At 45.4% G+C, this 23,729-nt stretch overlaps 1 protein-coding gene across 29 annotated transcripts in view; it reads right to left on the bottom strand.

Moving 5' to 3' along the window:
• The window catches only part of clasp1a (cytoplasmic linker associated protein 1a), a 96,448-nt gene that overhangs the window by 6,785 nt on the left and 65,934 nt on the right, over positions 1–23,729 (bottom strand). For 4 of the 29 annotated variants that reach the window (XM_046363239.1, XM_046363240.1, XM_046363253.1 and 1 more), the window contains 23 exons: positions 23,179–23,314; positions 22,889–22,959; positions 22,719–22,778; positions 21,226–21,303; positions 19,901–20,068; positions 19,359–19,405; positions 19,073–19,246; positions 17,814–17,840; positions 15,992–16,099; positions 15,480–15,536; positions 14,423–14,587; positions 12,765–12,929; positions 11,707–11,769; positions 10,736–10,839; positions 6,889–6,912; positions 6,381–6,492; positions 6,100–6,232; positions 4,315–4,378; positions 4,142–4,144; positions 3,721–3,884; positions 3,380–3,458; positions 2,773–2,916; positions 1,920–2,009 (listed from right to left, as the gene is read on the bottom strand). In XM_046363239.1, coding sequence (XP_046219195.1) covers positions 1,920–2,009; positions 2,773–2,916; positions 3,380–3,458; positions 3,721–3,884; positions 4,142–4,144; positions 4,315–4,378; positions 6,100–6,232; positions 6,381–6,492; positions 6,889–6,912; positions 10,736–10,839; positions 11,707–11,769; positions 12,765–12,929; positions 14,423–14,587; positions 15,480–15,536; positions 15,992–16,099; positions 17,814–17,840; positions 19,073–19,246; positions 19,359–19,405; positions 19,901–20,068; positions 21,226–21,303; positions 22,719–22,778; positions 22,889–22,959; positions 23,179–23,314 — 2,236 coding nt within the window. The remainder of the gene's footprint in view (positions 1–1,919; positions 2,010–2,772; positions 2,917–3,379; positions 3,459–3,720; positions 3,885–4,141; positions 4,145–4,314; positions 4,379–6,099; positions 6,233–6,380; positions 6,493–6,888; positions 6,913–10,735; positions 10,840–11,706; positions 11,770–12,764; positions 12,930–14,422; positions 14,588–15,479; positions 15,537–15,991; positions 16,100–17,813; positions 17,841–19,072; positions 19,247–19,358; positions 19,406–19,900; positions 20,069–21,225; positions 21,304–22,718; positions 22,779–22,888; positions 22,960–23,178; positions 23,315–23,729) is intronic. The other 25 variants (XM_046363257.1, XM_046363265.1, XM_046363258.1 and 22 more) reach the window with 22 other exon arrangements.

The following is a 23,729-nucleotide window of genomic DNA, read 5'->3' as shown; positions in this document are numbered from 1 at the left end:
CATACAGTAGGGGGCAGAGGGGATAGGTACATACAGTAGGGGGCAGAGGGGATAGGTACATACAGTAGGGGGCAGAGGGGATATGTACATACAGTAGGGGGCAGAGGGGATAGGTACATACAGTAGGGGGCAGAGGGGATAGGTACATACAGTAGGGGGCAGAGGGGATAGGTACATACAGTAGGGGGCAGAGGGGATAGGTACATACAGTAGAGGGCAGAGGGGATAGGTACATACAGTAGAGGGCAGAGGGGATAGGTACATACAGTAGGGAGCAGAGGGGATAGGTACATACAGTAGGGGGCAGAGGGGATAGGTACTTACAGTAGGGGGCAGAGGGGATAGGTACATACAGTAGGGGGCAGAGGGGATAGGTACATACAGTAGGGGGCAGAGGGGATAGGTACATACAGTAAGGGGCAGAGGGGATAGGTACATACAGTAGGGGGCAGAGGGGATAGGTACATACAGTAGGGGGCAGAGGGGATAGGTACATACAGTAGGGGGCAGAGGGGATAGGTACATACAGTAGGGGGCAGAGGGGATAGGTACATACAGTAGGGGGCAGAGGGGATAGGTACATACAGTAGGGGACAGAGGGGATAGGTACATACAGTAGGGGGCAGAGGGGATAGGTACATACAGTAGGGGGCAGAGGGGATAGGTACATACAGTAGGGGGCAGAGGGGATAGGTACATACAGTAGGGGGCAGAGGGGATAGGTACATACAGTAGAGGGCAGAGGGGATAGGTACATACAGTAGGGGGCAGAGGGGATAGGTACATACAGTAGGGGGCAGAGGGGATAGGTACATACAGTAGAGGGCAGAGGGGATAGGTACATACAGTAGGGAGCAGAGGGGATAGGTACATACAGTAGGGGGCAGAGGGATAGGTACATACAGTAGGGGGCAGAGGGGATAGGTACATACAGTAGGGGGCAGAGGGGATAGGTACATACAGTAGGGGGCAGAGGGGATAGGTACATACAGTAGGGGGCAGAGGGGATAGGTACATACAGTAGGGGGCAGAGGGGATAGGTACATACAGTAGGGAGCAGAGGGGATAGGTACATACAGTAGGGGGCAGAGGGGATAGGTACATACAGTAGGGGGCAGAGGGGATAGGTACATACAGTAGGGAGCAGAGGGGATAGGTACATACAGTAGGGAGCAGAGGGGATAGGGAAGCCCTTTGCTCCACTAAGAGCTTCGTCTGTTGTCAGGTATCCCTACCAGTGGGAGGCTTGGATCACAGTGAATAGTGTTATATGCTGACTAAAACAGTACTGAGTAACCGTTAGTCACTTTATCAAACACGTTTTTGCAACTATTGCTGTAATATAGTCCATTATATGTTGCGGTAAGAGACATCATGCTTCTATCAGGTCAGATATTGCTTCCAACTAGGACTGAGACATTCCCTTAATAAGCACAATGTTAAATGATTCATTCTACTACAAACGACCATGTTAGCATGCATATGGACAGGGTGTTAATGTGATTCAGAACAGACAAATGTGTTCGGCACAGAGAACAGAAGACGAAAAAACAGCAGTCAAGTTTTCACATTGTTATTTAGCAACGACATCAGCCGGTAGAACTCGCATTTCAAAAAAACAAAGCAACAATCCATTCTCACAGTCCTTACAGAAATACTGTTTAGTGTTGTAGTAGTGTTTTGTTGGCCAACAAAAGTATTTTCACTCTCAAACCAGTCCATTTATCCACAATCAAAGTCGCAAGGCATAGCTACTGCAGGTTAGAGCGAGCGATAGAAAGGGCTAGAGAGGGTAAAGATGAGGTGGGAGAGGCCACACTTGAGATCGTTTCCCACTCGTTGAGGCAGTTTGGTGTCGGTGCGGCTCGGCGGGCGGAGCGTGCTTGGCATTGGACAGTGATTGGTTGATGAGCCACTACCTGCTTACACCTCTCTTCCAGGTGCCCCTCCAGTAAGGCTGCAGTACCGGACCTGCCTGATAGCTCTTCCACCACCCAGTTATGAAGGGTCTGGGGCACAGTGGCAGGGGGGTAGAATTATGGGTATTGTAGTTTTGACAAAGGAAAGCAGATGTTTATAGTAGTACACTACTATAAACCTAGACGTGGTTATAGCTGTATGCCGGGTCCTCCTGTGGGATGCAGTTAAGGTATATAAAGTTTGTTTCTATTATAAAACAATAAAAAGCATTAAAAATATATATATTTCCCCCACCGTCAAAGGTCATTTTGAGTCTCCCTGTTTTTAGTACCCTACTGCGTGAGATACGCCTTGTGTTAAAACACTAGCTAGTTGAGGACTTCATTTGGAACGTCCTGCCTCAGCACAGGGAGATAGTGTTTGCTAAGGTCATTCCTGGTGGCACATGGCATCATTGACAACCGCTTAGAACATCAACTAATACAAACAAAGGAGGTGAACCCCACTGGATGGACAGCTACAGTACATAACTAGATCTTAATATCCATAACATTGAAAAACTATTGAATGCATTTCCTCTAAAAGGATGGGTTCTGAGTTTAAGATGAATCAACAAATGATAACACACTTAATCCAAGTGAATATATGATAAAAAACAGTTCAAGCTGAATTTGTTTGAGGAAGTAGGCTAATCCAGTTGCTGTACTATTAGCAGTGCAGTATTCGCATGGCTTTCTGCCTGGACAGCATGTGGTTCAGCTAGTCCTTATAGAGCAGACCATAGGGACTACAGCACCTATTGCAGCAGATACCTACATTAAGTAGTAGTTCCTACTTCCCACTGAGACATACCTTCCTGACGTCAGAGCTCTTGGGTTCTGTGGTCCACGTAATGATGCGAGATACAGCCAGTCGCGTTTCACTGGAGTTGACAAAGTCTGTAGGATCCATCTGTCTTCCCAGTGACTCTATGTACTTCAGGATGGCTACCTTCACCTGTGTGATACACACATGGTTTAGCTCCACGATACACACATGGTTTAGCTCCACGATACACACATGGTTCAGCTCCACGATACACACATGGTTCAGCTCCACGATACACACATGGTTCAGCTCCACGATACACACATGGTTCAGCTCCACGATACACACATGGTTCAGCTCCACGATACACACATGGTTTAGCTCCACGATACACACATGGTTCAGCTCCACGATACACACATGGTTTAGCCCACGATACACACATGGTTTAGCTCCACGATACACACATGGTTTAGCTCCACGATACACACATGGTTCAGCTTCAAGATACACACAGGCATTTAGCAAGTTTACTTTTAAAATGTTTGACAATATCACCATTGTACTGTAGTTACTGGCATATGAAATGTTAAATTGTTAACCCCCAAAACAAACAGGGAATGATCTAGTTATGTGATACTGTATACTGTACCTTGAGGTTGGGTGTCTGTGTCTGATCCACAATGAATCTCATCAGGATGTTAAACTGCTGATCAAACGGAAAAGACTCCCTGAGAAGAACAAAACAGAAAACAATATTAGTTACTAAATTAAATGAGTGAAATTACACTCAAAATGGTATTTTCACACAACTGAACCAAAAACAGCTGTAATGAGCTGGCCTAGTTACAAATCCACCATAGTCGCTAGAACAGTGCTGAAAAGGACTGTAAAAAAGAAAATATCCAAGTCAACACAGTTTGGTTTGGGTCGGCATGATAGTGTAAAAATGGTTTTGAGATGTTATCGGAGGGGGGATTTAGAGATCCCTACCTGGTGATGTCCAGAGCCTTCTGAACCTTGGCCTGGACAGACCCCAGCAGGTCAGCTCCCATCTTCTTCAGTAGCTGGGTGAGCAGGACGAACAGCCAGTCCTGCAGGTCCTCTCTGTGCACCAGGATAAAGTCTACCAGAGTCTCTAGAAACATACTGAACACCTGAGGAACACACACACACACACACACACACACACACACACACACACACACACACACACACACACACACACACACACACACACACACACACGCACACACGCACACGCACACACGCACACGCACACACGCACACGCACACGCACACAGACACGCACACAGCTACCATCAACAACTGACAACATATCATCTTTATAAGTAACAACACAGGCAATAAGTGTCTGTATAGTAGAAAACTGAGATTAAAAACACACACTTACTCTCTGTTGTTAAAATCCACACCAAAGCAGGCCATGCAACAAAACACACTCAATTAGTTTTCAGACAAATCACTGCTAAGCAATGGGTTTTTGGATTTCAAAAGTAAAAGCTATGAGTGAGTATCATTGTATTGATATGAAACGTTCAAACAGCTGAACATCCTGTCACCTACCTTGCTGTGTGGATCTGCGAACATCCTGGTGAAGATTTCACAGAGTCTCTTCAGCTCCACCCGGCTGCAACACACAACAGCATCCGCCGGCACACATCAATAAACATAGGCACACACAGACAGAGAGGCATGACGTTAAGCGCCTTCTTCAGGATACAGAATGCTGGTGGCCTGACAGGGAAACTAAGAGAGAGCCGACAATGAAACTGCTTTGTCTGAAATTGATCTTTAACTGCACCATCTGACAGGCGGCTTTATACCTGCAGGCTGCTCACAAAGTCATTTCTTCCCCAATTAAGGAAAGCTATAAAAAGAAACCCATCGCAGGACCCTTGACCTGCTCGCCTCTTCAAAAGTTGGACATTTTCAAAAAGGAAATGACCATGAAATATGAACAAACACAGCAGGCACAACACCCTAAACACAAACCATACCTTCTCCAAACTCTACATTATAAACACAAACCATACCTTCTCCAAACTCTACATTATAAACACAAACCATACCTTCTCCAAACTCTACATTATAAACACAAACTATACCTTCTCAAAACTCTACATTATAAACACAAACTATACCTTCTCCAAACTCTACATTATAAACACAAACTATACCTTCTCCAAACTCTACATTATAAACACAAACTATACCTTCTCCAAACTCTACATTATAAACACAAACTATACCTTCTCCAAACTCTACATTATAAACACAAACCATACCTTCTCCAAACTCTACATTATAAACACAAACTATACCTTCTCCAAACTCTACATTATAAACACAAACCATACCTTTTCCAAACTCTACATTATAAACACAAACTATACCTTCTCCAAACTCTACATTATAAACACAAACTATACCTTCTCCAAACTCTACATTATAAACACAAACTATACCTTCTCCAAACTCTACATTATAAACACAAACCATACCTTCTCCAAACTCTACATTATAAACACAAACTATACCTTCTCAAAACTCTACATTATAAACACAAACTATACCTTCTCCAAACTCTACATTATAAACACAAACCATACCTTCTCCAAACTCTACATTATAAACACAAACCATACCTTCTCCAAACTCTACATTATAAACACAAACTATACCTTCTCCAAACTCTACATTATAAACACAAACTATACCTTCTCCAAACTCTACATTATAAACACAAACCATACCTTCTCCAAACTCTACATTATAAACACAAACTATACCTTCTCCAAACTCTACATTATAAACACAAACTATACCTTCTCCAAACTCTACATTATAAACACAAACTATACCTTCTCCAAACTCTACATTATAAACACAAACCATACCTTCTCCAAACTCTACATTATAAACACAAACTATACCTTCTCCAAACTCTACATTATAAACACAAACCATACCTTCTCCAAACTCTACATTATAAACACAAACCATACCTTCTCCAAACTCTACATTATAAACACAAACTATACCTTCTCCAAACTCTACATTATAAACACAAACTATACCTTCTCCAAACTCTACATTATAAACACAAACTATACCTTCTCCAAACTCTACATTATAAACACAAACCATACCTTCTCCAAACTCTACATTATAAACACAAACTATACCTTCTCCAAACTCTACATTATAAACACAAACTATACCTTCTCCAAACTCTACATTATAAACACAAACTATACCTTCTCCAAACTCTACATTATAAACACAAACCCTTACTTTATCCTTATAGATTCCTTTGTAAAAGGTCCACCCTCCCTGCCCTGGGCTGACCTGAGTATTCTTTGACTCTTCAGCAGGTTCTGCAGTCCCAGCAGTCCCTCCTTCCTCTCAGACCAGTTGGAGCTGGCACAGTGGTTGAGTACCTCTGCCACATCCTCTGTCTGACGCAGGTAGTGAGGGATACCTAGATAATGACAATATATACAATTTAGCAGACGCTTTTATCCAACGTGAGTACGTACATTTTAGCATATGTACATCTAGTGGGAATCGAACCACTACATTTGTGTTGCTAGTGCCACGTTCTTACCAACTAACACAGGACCACATACCTCCGTTCCGGGAGCCGTACGACCGTTCCGAGCAGGCGCTGGACGCATCACTGTTAGCGTCATCGTCAGAGTAGATACCAGGAGACTCATAGCGCCGCCTCATAGGCTTCCGCTGTTGTGAGGGATGGGTTAATAGTGAGTTCACAGGTCATAGGAACAGGAGAAAAGTGGGACAGAGACTAAAACTCTGTAGGAAAAACGTGGTCACTCAAACTCAGCCATGATGTAGGATTTGATGAGCTACGATGCACAATGAATGAGGTATTGCCATGCAATATGTTCCAACTGTTGATTTATCATGATTGATGATGGACATGCATTGAGATTATTAAATTGTGTTATAAGAATGCATACTGTTAATCATAATATGGGAGATTTGATTGAATAATAAATCAAATCTACCAGTTAGGCCTAAGGGCAACATTTAGTGATAATATTTTGCATGTATAATCTCTGTTGATTAGTGAATAGAATGAATATACAAACGGTACACAAATTGGACAATTACCTTATTTCTGGAGTCTCCTAATAGCTGAAGATAACCAATGAGGAAAGAAGAAAAGAGGTGAACTGTCAAGAAGGGAAAACATGAGTGCAGTCCTGCTGGTGAGTAAGAGAAGCCATTTGAAAATGTTTTTCTCTACACTTTAGCAATGTTGAATTACTTGCAGTCTAAATTTATCCCCTATATACAGTGGGCTCCAAAATTATTGGCACCCCTGACTGGCAATACACAAACAATACTTAAAAAAAATATAAACAATATAATTATAGAGATAAACTCAAAATACCAACAGAAATACTATACCTTTTTAATGTTTCAATGGAACCCACCAAATCATATAAAATACATTTCACCAAAATCAAGGTTTCATAATTATTGGCACTCCTCATTTAGTACTTCGTGCCACCACCTCTGGCAAGGACAACAGCATGGTCTTTTCCTATAATGTTTGACAAAGTTAAGGAACACATTTGGAGGGATTTTGGACCATTCCTCTACGCAGATCCTTCACATTCTTGGGTTTGCGCTTATCAACTGCCCTCTTCAACTCCGCCCACAGGTTTTCGACTGGATTGAGGTCCGGCAACTGAGAGGACCATGGCAGAACATTGATTTTGTTGTCACAGAACCATTTCTGCGTGGATCTTGAGGTATGTTTTGTGTCATTGTCTTGTTGGAAAGTCCAAGGCATATGCCTTCTGGCGGCAACCAAAATTGCCTGGTACTTGGTGGAATTCATTATGCCATCAGTCTTAACCAGTGCCTCTGGACCTCTGGAATTAAAACAGCCCCAAAACATCACTGACCCACCACCATATATCACCGTGGGTACGAGGTGCCTCTCCTTGTATGCATCTCTGTTTCGATACCAAACATGCCGAAGCTGTATCTGACCAAAACGTTACATTTTGGTCTCATCTGACCAGAGCACCTTCCAATCATAAATTAAATGACGTTTGGCAAACTCCAAGCGCTTGCGTCTGTGTCTTGGGGTCAGAAAGGGCTTTCTTCTGGCAACCCTTCCAAAGAGCCTGTGGTTGTGTCTGATAGTGTTGTGTCTGACAGTGCTTTTTTAAATCTAGTGATTTAAGACGCCAGCAATTATTTCACAGTGATTCTTGGGGATTTGTAGCATTTCTCTCACGATCCTCCTCCCTATCCTGGGGGGCAAAATGCATTTGCGTCTTCTACCCGTGAGGTTTTCAACTGTTCCATATCTTTTTAGTTTTTAAATAATTGCCCCGACTTTGCTCAGTGTTATATTCAATAGTTTGTAGATCTTCTTGTAGCCATTACCATATTTATGAAGGTCTACGACCACCTGTCACTTTTGAACTGACAGTTATTTTATTTTCTTGATGGTGTTGGATGACAAAGGGATATTGCATGTGTGTTACCTCATTTTTATACCCTAGTGAAACAGGAAGTGATGTAATGGCTCAATATAGTTCCATAACACTTAGATGCACTTAAATAAGTGGAATTTAATTCCTGGTTTAATTTTGGTATTGTTATTTACAATAATCCTTAAGGGTGCCATTAATTGTGAAACCTTGATTTGGAAGACAATGATTTTTAATTAAATCAATAAATTATTTTGTTGGTTTCCATTGAAACATTAATAAAGTACAGTATTTTTCACATGTTGGTATTTTGAGTTTCTCTCTATAGTTATATTGTTTATATTTTTTAAAGTATTGTTTGTGCATTGCCAGTCACGGGTGCCAGTAATTTTGGAGCCCACTGTATATTCTGATAGTCATACACAAACACAAGCACTCTTGATGATTTCATGTCATTACATTTGACTTCTTAATGCAGTTATTTTCTGCCAAATGCAAAACCTCCTGGGAGTCCCTCGGCCATTAACTGTCACTCTATCTTGAGACAAACGGTAGTGATGTCTTCAGAACTGGCAACTAGTAAGAGTTGATTGGAGGGAGGAGAAGCTCTTTGCCACCTTCTCCTCCCTCCTGAAATCCTCCTCCCCCTTCCCCCTCTCTGCAGATGACTTCGTCAACCATTTTGAAAAGAAGGTCGACGACATCCGATCCTCGTTTGCTAAGTCAAACGACACCGCTGGTTCTGCTCACACTGCCCTACCCTGTGCTCTGACCTCTTTCTCCCCTCTCTCTCCAGATGAAATATCGCGTCTTGTGACGGCCGGCCGCCCAACAACCTGCCCGCTTGACCCTATCCCCTCCTCTCTTCTCCAGACCATTTCCGGAGACCTTCTCCCTTACCTCACCTCGCTCATCAACTCATCCCTGACCGCTGGCTACGTCCCTTCCGTCTTCAAGAGAGCGAGAGTTGCACCCCTTCTGAAAAAACCTACACTCGATCCCTCCGATGTCAACAATTACAGACCAGTATCCCTTCTTTCTTTTCTCTCAAAAACTCTTGAACGTGCCGTCTTTGGCCAGCTCTCCCGCTATCTCTCTCTGAATGACCTTCTTGATCCAAATCAGTCAGGTTTCAAGACTAGTCATTCAACTGAGACTGCTCTCCTCTGTATCACGGAGGCGCTCCGCACTGCTAAAGCTAACTCTCTCTCCTCTGCTCTCATCCTTCTAGATCTATCGGCTGCCTTCGATACTGTGAACCATCAGATCCTCCTCTCCACCCTCTCAGAGTTGGGCATCTCCGGCGCGGCCCACGCTTGGATTGCGTCCTACCTGACAGGTCGCTCCTACCAGGTGGCGTGGCGAGAATCTGTCTCCTCACCACGCGCTCTCACCACTGGTGTCCCCCAGGGCTCTGTTCTAGGCCCTCTCCTATTCTCGCTATACACCAAGTCACTTGGCTCTGTCATAACCTCACATGGTCTCTCCTATCATTGCTATGCAGACGACACAAAATTAATCTTCTCCTTTCCCCCTTCTGATGACCAGGTGGCGAATCGCATCTCTGCATGTCTGGCAGACATATCAGTGTGGATGACGGATCACCACCTCAAGCTGAACCTCGGCAAGACGGAGCTGCTCTTCCTCCCGGGGAAGGACTGCACGTTCCATGATCTCGCCATCACGGTTGACAACTCCATTGTGTCCTCCTCCCAGAGCGCTAAGAACCTTGGCGTGATCCTGGACAACACCCTGTCGTTCTCAACCAACATCAAGGCGGTGGCCCGTTCCTGTAGGTTCATGCTCTACAACATCCGCAGAGTACGACCCTGCCTCACACAGGAAGCTGCGCAGGTCCTAATCCAGGCACTTGTCATCTCCCGTCTGGATTACTGCAACTCGCTGTTGGCTGGGCTCCCTGCCTGTGCCATTAAACCCCTTCAACTCATCCAGAACGCCGCAGCCCGTCTGGTGTTCAACCTTCCCAAGTTCTCTCACGTCACCCCGCTCCTCCGTTCTCTCCACTGGCTTCCAGTTGAAGCTCGCATCCGCTACAAGACCATGGTGCTTGCCTACGGAGCTGTGAGGGGAACGGCACCTCAGTACCTCCAGGCTCTGATCAGGCCCTACACCCAAACAAGGGCACTGCGTTCATCCACCTCTGGCCTGCTCGCCTCCCTACCACTGAGGAAGTACAGCTCCCGCTCAGCCCAGTCAAAACTGTTCGCTGCTCTGGCCCCCAATGGTGGAACAAACTCCCTCACGACGCCAGGACAGCGGAGTCAATCACCACCTTCCGGAGACACCTGAAACCCCACCTCTTTAAGGAATACCTAGGATAGGATAAGTAATCCCTCTAACCCCCCTTTAAGATTTAGATGCACTATTGTAAAGTGACTGTTCCACTGGATGTCATAAGGTGAATGCACCAATTTGTAAGTCGCTCTGGATAAGAGCGTCTGCTAAATGACTTAAATGTAATGTAATGTAATGTAAATGTGACTTACCAGTGCGTCAGCCACAGCAGCCTCCACCTCAGTGCCAGTGTTGAGGACTCTCATGGCGTTCACCGAGGCAGAAATGCGGGCCTGGTGGATCAAACCAAACCGGTCTGGGGGAGGGAAGAGAGGGGAGAGGGGTAGAGGAAGCAGAGGAGAAAGCCATTGGAATTGCTGTCAGGGACTTACATCAGAATAAGGTAATCAAATCTCAGGTAAGATATGATGGGGTTTACAGGGCAAAGAAATTAAAGAGTTTGGCATGAAAACACCAAAAAGCTTGGAAATGAAAAACACCAAAAAGCTTGGAAATGCAAAACACCAAAAAGCTTGGAAATGAAAAACACCAAAAGGCTTGGAAATGAAAAACACCAAAAAGCTTGGAAATGAAAAACAACAAAAAGCTTGGAAATGAAAAACACCAAAAAGTTTGACTGATAAATGAAAATAATTATGCTGAAATAAAGATGAAGAGGCACCAACCACCAACAGAAATCACCACAGAATGACTTGTTTGAAACACCTCATGAAAAATGAAGAAAAAATAACCCCACTGACACTTGCAGACGGGAAAATAAAACAAATCTGATATGAGATACTTTATTGTATTAAGTACGAATACATTATACAACGTCCAAAAAGTCAATAACAAGGAGAAAATTATATAGGTGGGGATATCATGATTACGCAGTATGAAACACAAGCATTTTAAAATAAAATCACAAAACACATTGAAGCAGATGACCACAGCACATAATATGAAAAATCTTCTTGTCAATTAAAAGAAAAGACCATTACAAGCTTGAAAAGTTGGAATAAATGTTGCCTCAGGGTGGGCACAGCAGGGTGGGCACAGCAGGGTGGGCACAGCAGGGTGGGCACAGCAGGGTGGGCACAGCCCTCACAGTACTATGTATGGACACATGCTGGCATAGTCACTAATATGGGGGACGGAGAAAGGGGTGGGGCATGCAGGTCACCTGACTGGCTGTGGGGGTCAGCCGTGGATAAGGCGCTGGTAGAGCGGGAGGTACGTCGGGAGGCTGCAAGGGACAGGACGGGTGAGTGACACCAGTGGGGTTAGTGACACATACACGACAGGTACCGTCCTCTGTAGATGACTAAGGCTCAGCGCCTAGCTGCATTCTGCTACTATAGCTATGACCAACCAGCCAAACAGGGGGTGCTTATATTTGTCCTGTTTCACAAATGTACAAGTGTGTGTTGTGAAATGGAAGGGTGTTTGCATATCCCACGGCGACCCTGGAGCAATTCGGGTTAAGTGCCTTGCTCAAGGGCAGATTTAATCTAGTCAGCTCGGGGATTCAAACTAGCAACCTTTTGGTTACTGGCCCAATGCTCTAACTGCTAGGCTTCCTGCTGCCCACATCTACAACAGTCATAGGGTAGGAGGGGTATCCCTCACGCATCCCGCTTTGTCACACAATTTTGTTGCTTTTCCCCCCTCTGTCTCCCATGACAAAGCAGTGACAAAGTTGTGTCACTTCCTGTGATGTGACAGCAACACAGAAAAGAGCGGAGAAGCAGGTCAGCTATGGACATTGAATACGATGATGCATACAGTAAACTGTTTACTGTAGTCACTGCCTTTTTCTCTGCCTCTTGATTTAGATTTATTATGAGATATGTACGATAAATGATTGGGCCTAAGTGATTGGAGAAAAAATGGTGATCTTTTGGTGGTAATTTATTACACATTCAAAGACGCAGAAACTTATTTATACAGGATAACATTTGGAGCATTCCCAACAAAACAGACGGAAGACAGTGCAGTGATTATATTCCAGAACCTTCGAGAGGGTTAGTGCATGCAGACTAGATCACAACAGGCAAAAGGAGAGGTCTATACCCCTTAGTTCTCGAGTGGGATCTTCTATCTAGATGTCCTGGGGTGTAGAGAGGCTGGAACAGACAGTAGGGGTCTAGAGGAGGGGGACTAAGAGACTGAGGGGTGTGTACTAGTGGGCCTTGCTGCTTCCAAGAGGCTTCCTGGTGTCCGGTTGGTTGTGGTACTCACCAAGAGGCTTGAAGCCCCGAGCAGGGCTGGTGTCTCGGCTGCTTTCCCTAGATGTGTCCCTGCTGCAGCCCTGACTCATGCTGGGCCGGGGGATACGGCTCCTTGCTAGCGTGTTGTAGGAGGAGAGAGGAGTACCAGGAACAAGAGCTTTACCACACAGCCTGGCTGTCAGTAGGACGGTAGAACACAGGTTTGGGGTTAGTGAGGTGAGGCCTGGGGTGGGGCTGGGGTTGGAGACTGGGGGGAGGGGTAGGAGGACTCTGGGACGTGGTGCTGGGTTGGAGTATGCTGGACATCAGGTTAGATTTTAAACACCTACGTTAGCGCAAGTCATTTTTGATTTTTTTTTCTTATTTCACGACAAGGTTTAGTTGGTCTGTGAAAATACTTTTGGGATGACCGTAGCTTACAACAGAGTTAACATACAAAACAAAAACCAAAAAAGATAAACAACAACAAATAAAACATTTTTAAGAGGGTATAAAAAGATACGGTCAAATCGCCAAAGAAAATAAAAGACAAACAGTTATATTCAGTTGTTGTCATAAAAATACAAAACATATGATGAAAAAAAGACGACAAGAAGAAAACCAACTACATATCAATGGAAAACTTTCATTGCAACATGTAATTGATCATTGGGTGTGTCCAGAATGTTTCAATCTCATCCATGGACAGATAGAAAAAAAGGCACCCTTCCCAACTCAGACGATGGTATTGTTCACAACAGACTGACAGACAGACAGACAAGAGGGTGACCTCAGACAGCACACTGATAACCAGCCAAGATGGAGCGAGCTGGTTGGTCAACCCTGGCATTGAAGAAATACACAGACCAATCAATCACAGCGATAGGACAGAGTCAGAGAAGAGCCAGTGACTCAGACTGACTGGAAGGACATAAGCTGGGCTGCTGATGACCAGGCTAGCCCTACAGAGGCTCATCCACTTTCCTGAAAGAGGCGGCACCACCCCATTGATGTGACACGCCTGGAAGATGCTAACAAACACAACCAAGATGAGACCCTCCCACACAGTTCTACTTAGCTGCTAACCTAGACAGTTATAGTCTGAAGAAGTTGAAAGACAAACTCTTACCATTCACCTTCTACAAGGGGCCTTGACTTTGGCTAGTCAGCATTTTTTCATCCATTATTTGAGTGCAAAAGGTCCATTGGTACTTCATAATAGTACTATGAGGGTCCCTTGTTCAAGGCTTATCTTCTGTGTTTGTGTTTCCTTGTTTTGTGTTTATGACCAGGAAACCTAGATCATGTATAGATCATGTATACAGTACACTCTTGGTGTGCTGTATATACTGTTATCACTAGATAGATGGGAGTGTGCAATGAGGACGTTGGGCATATATATCATCGGTGTGGTATTATTTATCAAGCATTTCACTACACCCGCAATAACATCTACTAAATATATGTATGTGACTCATAAAATGTCATTTGATCAGCATGTGCTGTATGCTATGCATGTGCATCCGGTGTGTAGGTTATATAACACACTGTTTATTATAGCAGTTACTTAGTTACTATGTGCGTTGTTAGCAAATGACAAATGTACTTTTCCTAGTGTATAGAGTGCATGAATGCCCTATGTTGGGTTTACTTGCATGATGCTGATATTGTGATATAACTGTCCCTTACCTAGGCCCAGCCTGTTGGGAGAGGAGTCTCTACTGCAGCCCTGGCTGCGGGGGACCTTGCTCCTCTTGTCTGCAGGGGTGCTGGAGGCTGAGGGGGGCCTGCTGATCCTCCCGTACCCAGACGAGTGGCCGAGCAGCTTGCCAGGGGAACTGGAGCGGCTGCCAGCTGCAGCAAGGATAACACACAGGACCCACAGTCAGAGAGAGTGGGACATTACACCCTTTCAGACAAGATATGATGGGTCACAGCGAGTGACGCACCTCTCCATGGCATGCTGGGAAGGTTCTGTCACGGCTCAAAGCTGAACTCCCTCATGCTCTGCCTCCCTCTTTCTGGGGATGTTTCATTACTTCAATGTTTCTAAAGGCATATGTTGCTTTTATTGTGGTAATAACACCTAGCAGACACTTATCTAAAGTACAGTACAGTGAGTCCATAATATGTGTATGTGATCCCAGTGAGAATTGAACCCACGACCTTGGCTTTGCTAGCGCCACACTCTTACCAACTGTGCACATACAATGTGTTTAGAGTGCTTTGGGACACAGATATTCCCTGTATATCCTACAAGGCGGATAACATAAGCATGGGGTTTCAGCTTTGATGAGATAAATAGTGACAGACAAACAGATAATAAACAGTTGCAGGACAAACAAGATGGGCTTAAATCCAGTTTGTAACTGGGCTTTGGGAAAACAAACCAGTGATTACAACAACAACAACAACAACGACAACAGTTCAGAGGACATAGACAACCACCAATATTAACGACATTGGACAACAACCAACATAAATAACATTGGACGACAACCAATATTAACAACCAAAATTAACAATCGACAATTTAAGATAATAAGGCAATGCGGAAGGAACCACGTATTCGACAATGCAAACTCCAAACAGCTTGTGAGACTATAAAAAAAAAGAATACAGACACTTGAGTTGAATGGAGCATGCTGGTATGACGTGATGAGTCTAAAAACTAGAAGAATGAGTTGATTGACATGCAGAGATCTGCAGAGGATGAAGGGGCGAGACTGAGAACTGGACGCTTTACTCTGATTGGATGAAGTCCGGGCCTTACCACCCCCAGTGGGGTTAGCAGATCGGGATCCTGTGGTTGTTATGGTAGGGAGCGGCAGAACAGGACGTGAAAATAAAAACGGTCAATGTGACAGGAAGTAGTGTTTACCCAGCATGCACTGGGTCAGATGTCAACTGTGCATGTCATGTTTCACGTGCAATAATCATTGAAGCCCCTCAAGTCTTCACAGACACAGAGAGAGAAAAACCACATACAAGACACAAATACATCTTGTGGGCGCAGTAATAACAGTGGCTCCAAGTTCCTTCAGGATGCTGAAGTACATGAGGTAAAACATCAGACAGACTGACGAGAGAAACTGAAGGAGAACCTAGTATGACCTCACAGCAGGCAGGTTAAACGTCATACTGAGGGTTTACATGAAAGAGACTGGAGATGACAATGTGGACTGGCTTCCCTCAGTTCAGACAGATAACAGTGAGGGAGAGATTTTGCTTACAATGTGTGCGTGTGTGTATACTCACGCTGGGACTGGGACATCATTTTGGCCCGGCTGCGCCCCCTGCTGTCAGTCACAGTAGCGCTGGCTCCGACAGCATTGCCGGAGCTTGTTCTCCTCGTACGCACACGGCCTGGAGACAACATCACACACACACAGGGAGAGATGGACAAACACACAGGGAGTTAGTGAGAGAGTTGAAGACACTACACTACAAATTATACTGTATCCAGGAAGCTGTTCACCACAACACAAAACACTGAAAGAAACCACTATAAACAGATGGCGACAAAAGACCTGGCTGAGGAGAGAGTGTTCTGAAACACAGATATAGGGAGAAACAAACAAAAGATTCCCACAAAGACCACATTCTCACTTAAGGGCTCTATCAAACATGCATTGGATCTGAGAAAGGCTTGTCTTGGTTTTGCTTTTTTATTACAGTTTTTGGGGGCAATTTTTACTCCTTTTCTCACCAATTTCGTGGTAGTTACAGTCTTGTCCCATCGCTCCAACTCCCGTACGGACTCAGAAGAGGCGAAGGTCGAGAGCCATGTATCCTTTGAAACACGACCCTGCCAAGCCGCACTGCTTCTTGACACACTGCTCGCTTAACCCAGAAGCCAGCCGTACCAATGTGTCGGAGGAAACACCGTACAACTGGTGACCGTGTCAGCGTGCATGCGGCCGGCACGCCACAGGAGTCGCTAGAGCGTGATGAGACAAGGACATCCCGGGCGGGCAAACCCTCTCCTAACCCGGACGACTCTGGGACAATTGTGCGCCGCCTCATGGGTCTCCCGGTCAAACCCAGATCAGTGCCTTAGACTGCTGCGCCACTCAGGAGGCCCGAGTAAGGTTTGTCTAAAGCAACTAGTAACATCATGACCCAACACACCTTGTTTTGGAGCTGTGCATATTATACACAATGTATGATATTCGTGAGCAAAATCCCACATAAAATGTCTCTAGAATCATCATACTTGCAATCCAGCCAAGTAATATTCCTAAAAGCTAGGACAACACAGACTGACGCTGAGAAAGTGATGTCTTTCCACAACAGCAGGAACTTGTCCCTAGATTAAGGAACACCTTAGCCAATAATAACTCTTACTTTCAGACAGTCTTCACAAGCGCTTTGTTAGAATGTGGGCGGAAGCTATGACCTTATTTTCATTGGAAGATGTTTGTTAGGCGAGGTCCTCCTTAGTCAGAAAATATTGCACTAGATTCTAGAACAACCGCATTACACAATAGGATAGGGGACAGCCCTTTCTTTAAACAAACTTTGGATCTAGAAAGTCTCAGTGACATGTAGATAATAAAAGAGTAGACACAGGACTAAATATAGAAAACTAAGAGGTAGACGATCAGCTTGAGAAGCAGGCAAGACTAAACCTCAGCGACCTCTGACCTCCAACTCAGACCACTCACACACAGAGACCACAGGGTGGGCGAGTTTCCCTGCATGCAACATTCACCTTTACACAAACATCACAGGGTCCTTTCCCTTCACTAATCAATAATAAACAGTACAAAATGTAAAGGACAACGACTTAGGAGGATAACAAAATTAGTTGTGTATAACGTGCGGGGGAGGAGAGGTGTCATGGTGTGCTGTGTTGACTGCAGATAGCTATCTAACCATGTCTGTCGTCAGTAATCAATTATTATTACCGTATTGGTCAAACATGCAGACCTACCAGATATACCAGACGAAGAGGTCAAAATGATGTAGTAGTGCACTATGGGTTAAGTTAGTGTGTAGACAACACGGAAAAGAGGACAGACAGAAGGGAGGGGGGGCCAGTCCCCGACAGACAAGGATTACAAATACACAATCTTACCAGTATCAATTTTACCGGGTGTGCCATCTTTTGAGCATAAAGCAAAGCGGGGGGGGGAGGGGGGGGGGGCAAGTGGAGGAAGAGGTATAGTTAGACATTAGTACCAGTTAGGCAGGAGAGAGAGAGAGGAGAGAGAGACTGAGAGGAGGGGTGGGGAAGGAGAGAGATAGTGGTGACAGAGAGACAGGAGTGAAAGAGGTGAGTGAGCGGGAGAAAGAGGTCTCATTGGTAATGGACTGCAAGCAGGACACTCCACAGGGACGTGTTAGGTCAAGAACAGAGGGACAGCATCTGGATTGCAGCACGCTTCAGTATCAAACTGCGCCAATTTTTATTTTTTTGGGGTGGGTTGTTCATCATTAATTATCACAATCTTAAATATTGACAAAGGTCAGTAGCCATAACTTAGAGTGAATATAGGCAGCCATTTGTCATGTTTAGTTTAATTAGTTTACAGACAAAACTTCTGGCCTTTTTGTATGTTTCTCTTCAGAGCACAGCTTAACGATGTCTTACTAACAACATCACATGAATTAACATATTCACTCTGGCCATAAAAACCAGTGGTTTTCAGATTAATATTTCTTCTAAATAACGTAATTAAGACATCGTGGAGACTTTGAGAAATGACTGTTCCAGAACTGACATCCTGTGACCATGACATTTTGAAATATAGTGGTGTGTGTGGGGTAGTTAGGGCCTGGCATTGATGGACCTGGGGAGGGAGGGGGGTAGTGTGTGTGGGGTAGTTGGGGCCTGGCATTGATGGACCTGGGGAGGGAGGGGGTAGTGTGTGTGGGGTAGTTAGGGCCTGGCATTGATGGACCTGGGGAGGGAGGGGGTAGTGTGTGTGGGGTAGTTAGGGCCTGGCATGGATGGACCTGGGGAGGGAGAGGGGGTAGTGTGTGTGGGGTAGTTAGGGCCTGGCATTGATGGACCTGGGGAGGGAGAGGGGGGGTAGTGTGTGTGGGGTAGTTAGGGCCTGGCATGCATTGATGGACCTGGGGAGGGAGAGGGGGTAGTGTGTGTGGGGTAGTTAGGGCCTGGCATTGATGGACCTGGGGAGGGAGGGGGGTAGTGTGTGTGGGGTAGTTAGGGCCTGGCATTGATGGACCTGGGGAGGGAGGGGGGTAGTGTGTGTGGGGTAGTTAGGGCCTGGCATGGATGGACCTGGGGAGGGAGGGGGGGTAGTGTGTGTGGGGAGTTAGGGCCTGGCATGGATGGACCTGGGGAGGGAGGGGGGGTAGTGTGTGTTTTACCTAGTGAGGCGTAGGAGCCTGGGGGCAGGGCAGCTGCTGAGCTGAAGGGAGAAGCGGAGGGCACGGTGATCAGGCGTGACTTGGCGCTGGCCGCGGCGTTCACGTCGACATCACTACGGGAACGCTGAAGGGAACCGCCGGAGTTGGAGTTCACCCTGGAACTCACCATCTTACCTGCCATGGGAGTGAGGTTGAAATATCAACGGATTATAAAAACATATAAAATGGTGACATGGAATAAACCACACACTGAGAAATTACAAATGTATTTTAGTAGTACTCTTACCCCTTGTCATGCTGCCTCCTATGGCACTCTTGACAGACAGGGGCCGGCTGAGACAGAAGGACACACCACCATGAGGTTAACAAACAGATTTGTGACAAACAGCCCAGCATCGCTGTGCATCAAACTGTCAAAGCAAGACAAAGTCAGAGGGCAAAGGTCTGGACATTAGTACAGGGCTCGGACCCCTCTGGTGATGAGGCAGAAAAAACATCCTCAGTCTTAAGAGTAAAATGACATCACTCTGTCCAAATCCCAACCTCATCATAACAAACACTGTGCTGGTGAATCATGGTATATGAGATCAATGGTCAACAAGCAGAGGAGGATGATTCAACTGGATCAACCAATAAAATCACTCCCAGTGGTTTCCTAATCTGATAATAATTGCTGTGCATGAGGTAGACATATCCATTAGTGCCATCTTCAAATCAATGTTAAATACCCTTCTAAATCTCTTTCCACACATCCTTATGAATCATGGCAACATTTCACAGAAATGGAGGAAAGGGTGGATGGATGACGGGAGGAAGGAGATATCTTACTTGAGGCTCTCCTGTGAGGAGGAGGATGAGCGGTCTGATTGGGGGAGAGACACGACACTGTCAGAACTCTTCAGGTGAGACTGCAGAGCCTTCTGATAGGTTGACTCCAGAGCCTGGAACAGATGCTCCGCCTCCCGGCTGTAGTGGCCATGGAAACCCCAATAACACCTATGGGTGAGGGAGGGGGAGAAAGGTCAAAGGTCACATGAAGGTCACAGACGTCACAGCCCCTTGTTTAAGTAGATGAACATAACTGTCAGCACATGACTCATATGACAGCACACCTGACTCTGAATAAACTACATGACCAAAAGTATATGGACACCTGCTTGTCGAACATTTCATTCTAAAATCATGGGCATTAATATGGAGTTGGTCCCCCTTTGCTGCTGTAACAGCCTCCACTCTTCTGGGAAGACTTTCCACTAGATGTTGGAACATTGCTGCGGTGGCTTCCATTCAGCCACAAGAGCATTAGTAAGGTCGGGCATTGATGTTGGGCGATGAGGCCTCAGACCATTATTCCTCCTCCACCAAACTTTACGGTTGGCACTATGCATTCGGGCAGATAGCGTTTGCCTGGCATCGCCAAACCCAGATTCGTCTGTCGGACTGCCAGATGGTGAAGCGTGATTCATCACACCAGAGAACGTGTTTCCACTGCTCCAGAGTCCAATTGCGACAAGCCAACGCATGGCATTGCACGTGGCAAATGTTACAACCGAGAACAGATTATTTTTTACGCACTACACACTTCAGCACTCGGCGGTCCCATTCCGTGAGCTTGTGTGGCCTACCACTCACGGCTGAGCCGTTGTTGCTCCTGGATTTTTCCACTTCACAATATCAACAGTTACAGTTGACTGGGGCAACTCTAGCAGGGCCAAAATTTGACAAACTGGTTGGAGAGGTGGTATCCTATGACGGTGCCATGTTGAAAGTCACTGAGCTCTTCAGTAAGGCCATTCTACTGCCAATGTTTGTATATGGAGATTGCATGGCTATATGCTCACTTCTATACACCTGTCAGCAACGGGTGTGGCTGAAATAGCCGAATCCACTAATTTGAATGAGTGTCCACATACTTTTGTATATATACTGCACATCACCGCTGGAGAAAGTGACATATGAAACAATGCTTTGTAAATAAAAATCCAGAAGCATTAATACTTTTTCAAATGATCACTAGTAGTAAAATCAGAGACACAGACAGACGGCATATTATTCCATATCGTCATCCACTTGTGTCGGTCGTGAACTGCTAAGACTTGAAGACAAATTCTGACTCATTTACAAAAATAAACAACCCCCCCAAAAAAACTTACTTTCTCGCGACCGATCTGGCCTCTGAGTCAGCATCATGGATCCCTTTCTTGATGGTTTCAGTCAGAACAGCCACGTGCCTGGTGGGGTAGCAGGGAAACATGACAGAGACAACTTCAGGTACAGCAGCCAGGAAACCACAACTACACCAATGGAGAGGACACACAGACTTCCTCATTTCCCCGGAGACTTCAGTATACACTCCTCTCTTCTTCTCTTCTCCACTCTCCTTCTCCATGGGGGGAAAGTGACCACATAGCACGCTTTCTACATGCTTTTTAAAATCTCAGCAGGGTTGTCGCGGCAACCACTGGGGACGCTCCGTCGAGATTCTGATGGTGATGGCTTGCTCCAGCCCTCCAGCATCATCAATTTAACTAGGGATCATCAGTCGCCCAGTCAACCAACACCCAACTACTTACAGTAAATGTCACACGGCAGAGAGTAGAAGAGAAGTGAGGAGAGAGGAGAGTAAGAGCGGAAAGAGGGAAATCTGAAGCGCAGCACCAACAGGAAATGTGAATTATTATGTGGATTATAATTAAATGGATATTTTCATAGGGGTTGATATGATTTTTGTAAGGGAAATTTCTAAATGAAAATGATGAACTTCAGAAGCCTTTTTAAACCTCAAATACATTACATGTTTTAAATATCCTGCATTGCAGTTCTCCTGCAACAGGAAGATCAAATTAAGATCCTACATCTGTACACAAACACAAATACCGGTTGGATCCTGAGCAGAACAGCAGACAAGCATGCTACAGTCTGTTGTTAGTGTTTATATCCTGGATAAATAGTATTAGCATGCAAGGTGAATGCTGAAAGGGTGTGTGTTTACCTCTCCAGTGTGTGTGTGTCTGCACCTCTCCAGTGTGTGTGTCTGCCACTCCAGTGTGTGTGTCTGCCACTCCAGTGTGTGTGTCTGCCACTCCAGTGTGTGTGTCTGCCACTCCAGTGTGTGTGTCTGCCACTCCAGTGTGTGTGTCTGCCACTCCAGTGTGTGTGTCTGCCACTCCAGTGTGTGTGTCTGCCACTCCAGTGTGTGTGTCTGCCACTCCAGTGTGTGTCTGCCACTCCAGTGTGTGTCTGCCACTCCAGTGTGTGTGTCCAGTGTGTCTGCCACTCCAGTGTGTGTCTGTGTGTGTGTCTGCCACTCCAGTGTGTGTCTGCCACTCCAGTGTGTCTGCCACTCCAGTGTGTGTCTGCCACTCCTGTGTGTGTCTGCCACTCCAGTGTGTGTGTTTACCTCTCCAGTGTGTGTGTCTGCCACTCCAGTGTGTGTGTTTACCTCTCCAGTGTGTGTCTGCCACTCCAGTGTGTGTGTTCTACTCCAGTGTGTGTGTTTACCTCTCCAGTGTGTGTGTCTGCCACTCCAGTGTGTGTGTCTGCCACTCCAGTGTGTGTGTTTACCTCTCCAGTGTGTGTCTGCCACTCCAGTGTGTGTGTTTACCTCTCCAGTGTGTGTGTCTGCCACTCCAGTGTGTGTGTTTACCTCTCCAGTGTGTGTGTCTGCCACTCCAGTAATAACAGCTCTAAGAACTCATAACTGCGCCTGCAGAGAGAAGACATGATGAGAGTTAACACATTATAAGGGAAACCTCAGGAAAAGCTAGAAGATTTTTACAAAAAGTAATATCACACAGAAAGTCCTTGAGTCGTTACCTTCGGACGGCCACTGATTTGGACGTGCAGTTACTAGTGATGATGGGGATGAGACGTGAGTAGTGTGTGTGCTGGAAGAGAAGAGGAGGTCCCAGACATCATCCAATACAGCTTATTTCACACCTCCCAGTGTCTTAACAACATTTTGCAACTAGACATCATTCCAACTGAATAATAAATACATCAGGAAATGATTTATTTTACAGTAGAAAATGCATGAATCACACTCATCTACTGTCGGTCACTGACATATATGATTGCCCGTGCATATGTGTGTGTACAGTACTCACCCTGAGGATGAGACGTATGGCTGCCATGCCAGACGTGGCCATCACCTTGGCACTGTTGGGCACCAGGTTGAGCAGTGTGGGCATCAGGGTCTCTGCACAGTGGTCAAACTTGTTTCCCAGCAACGTGGACAGGTATCTGAAGAGGGGAGGGGAGAGATTCAAGACATCAAACCAATAATCAATCCGTTTTCAAATCCCCACAGATACATTTGATTTGAGGCTCTAGACTAGTGTACCCGTACTTAGATATGAAGCAGTAGCCGCCGACAAGTTGTCCAGACTCAGAGTGGTTAACTGTCAGTCAGTGATGTGCTCCTAATGTGGTAGTGATGATGAGCGATAGAGAGGAGAGATCCACATATAAAGAGTATCCGGGTTGATGGACTGACAGACCAGGCGAGACCAGGTCGCTTTCCTCGTGTTAATGTAACCCCTTCACGGAGGCATTTCACTGAGCTGCTACACCTCCAAATCATCTCTCTGGTCAACCTTTACTCAACCCGAGTCAGAGATAGCACCTCTTGGAACAGATAGGTTCAACAGTGTACTTA

This window comes from Oncorhynchus gorbuscha, linkage group LG09, assembly GCF_021184085.1.
Source record: "Oncorhynchus gorbuscha isolate QuinsamMale2020 ecotype Even-year linkage group LG09, OgorEven_v1.0, whole genome shotgun sequence".
NCBI classification, from domain to species: Eukaryota; Metazoa; Chordata; class Actinopteri; order Salmoniformes; family Salmonidae; genus Oncorhynchus; species Oncorhynchus gorbuscha.
The sequence above is the reverse complement of the archived record's forward strand: the minus strand, read 5'-3'. Positions and strand labels throughout refer to the sequence as shown.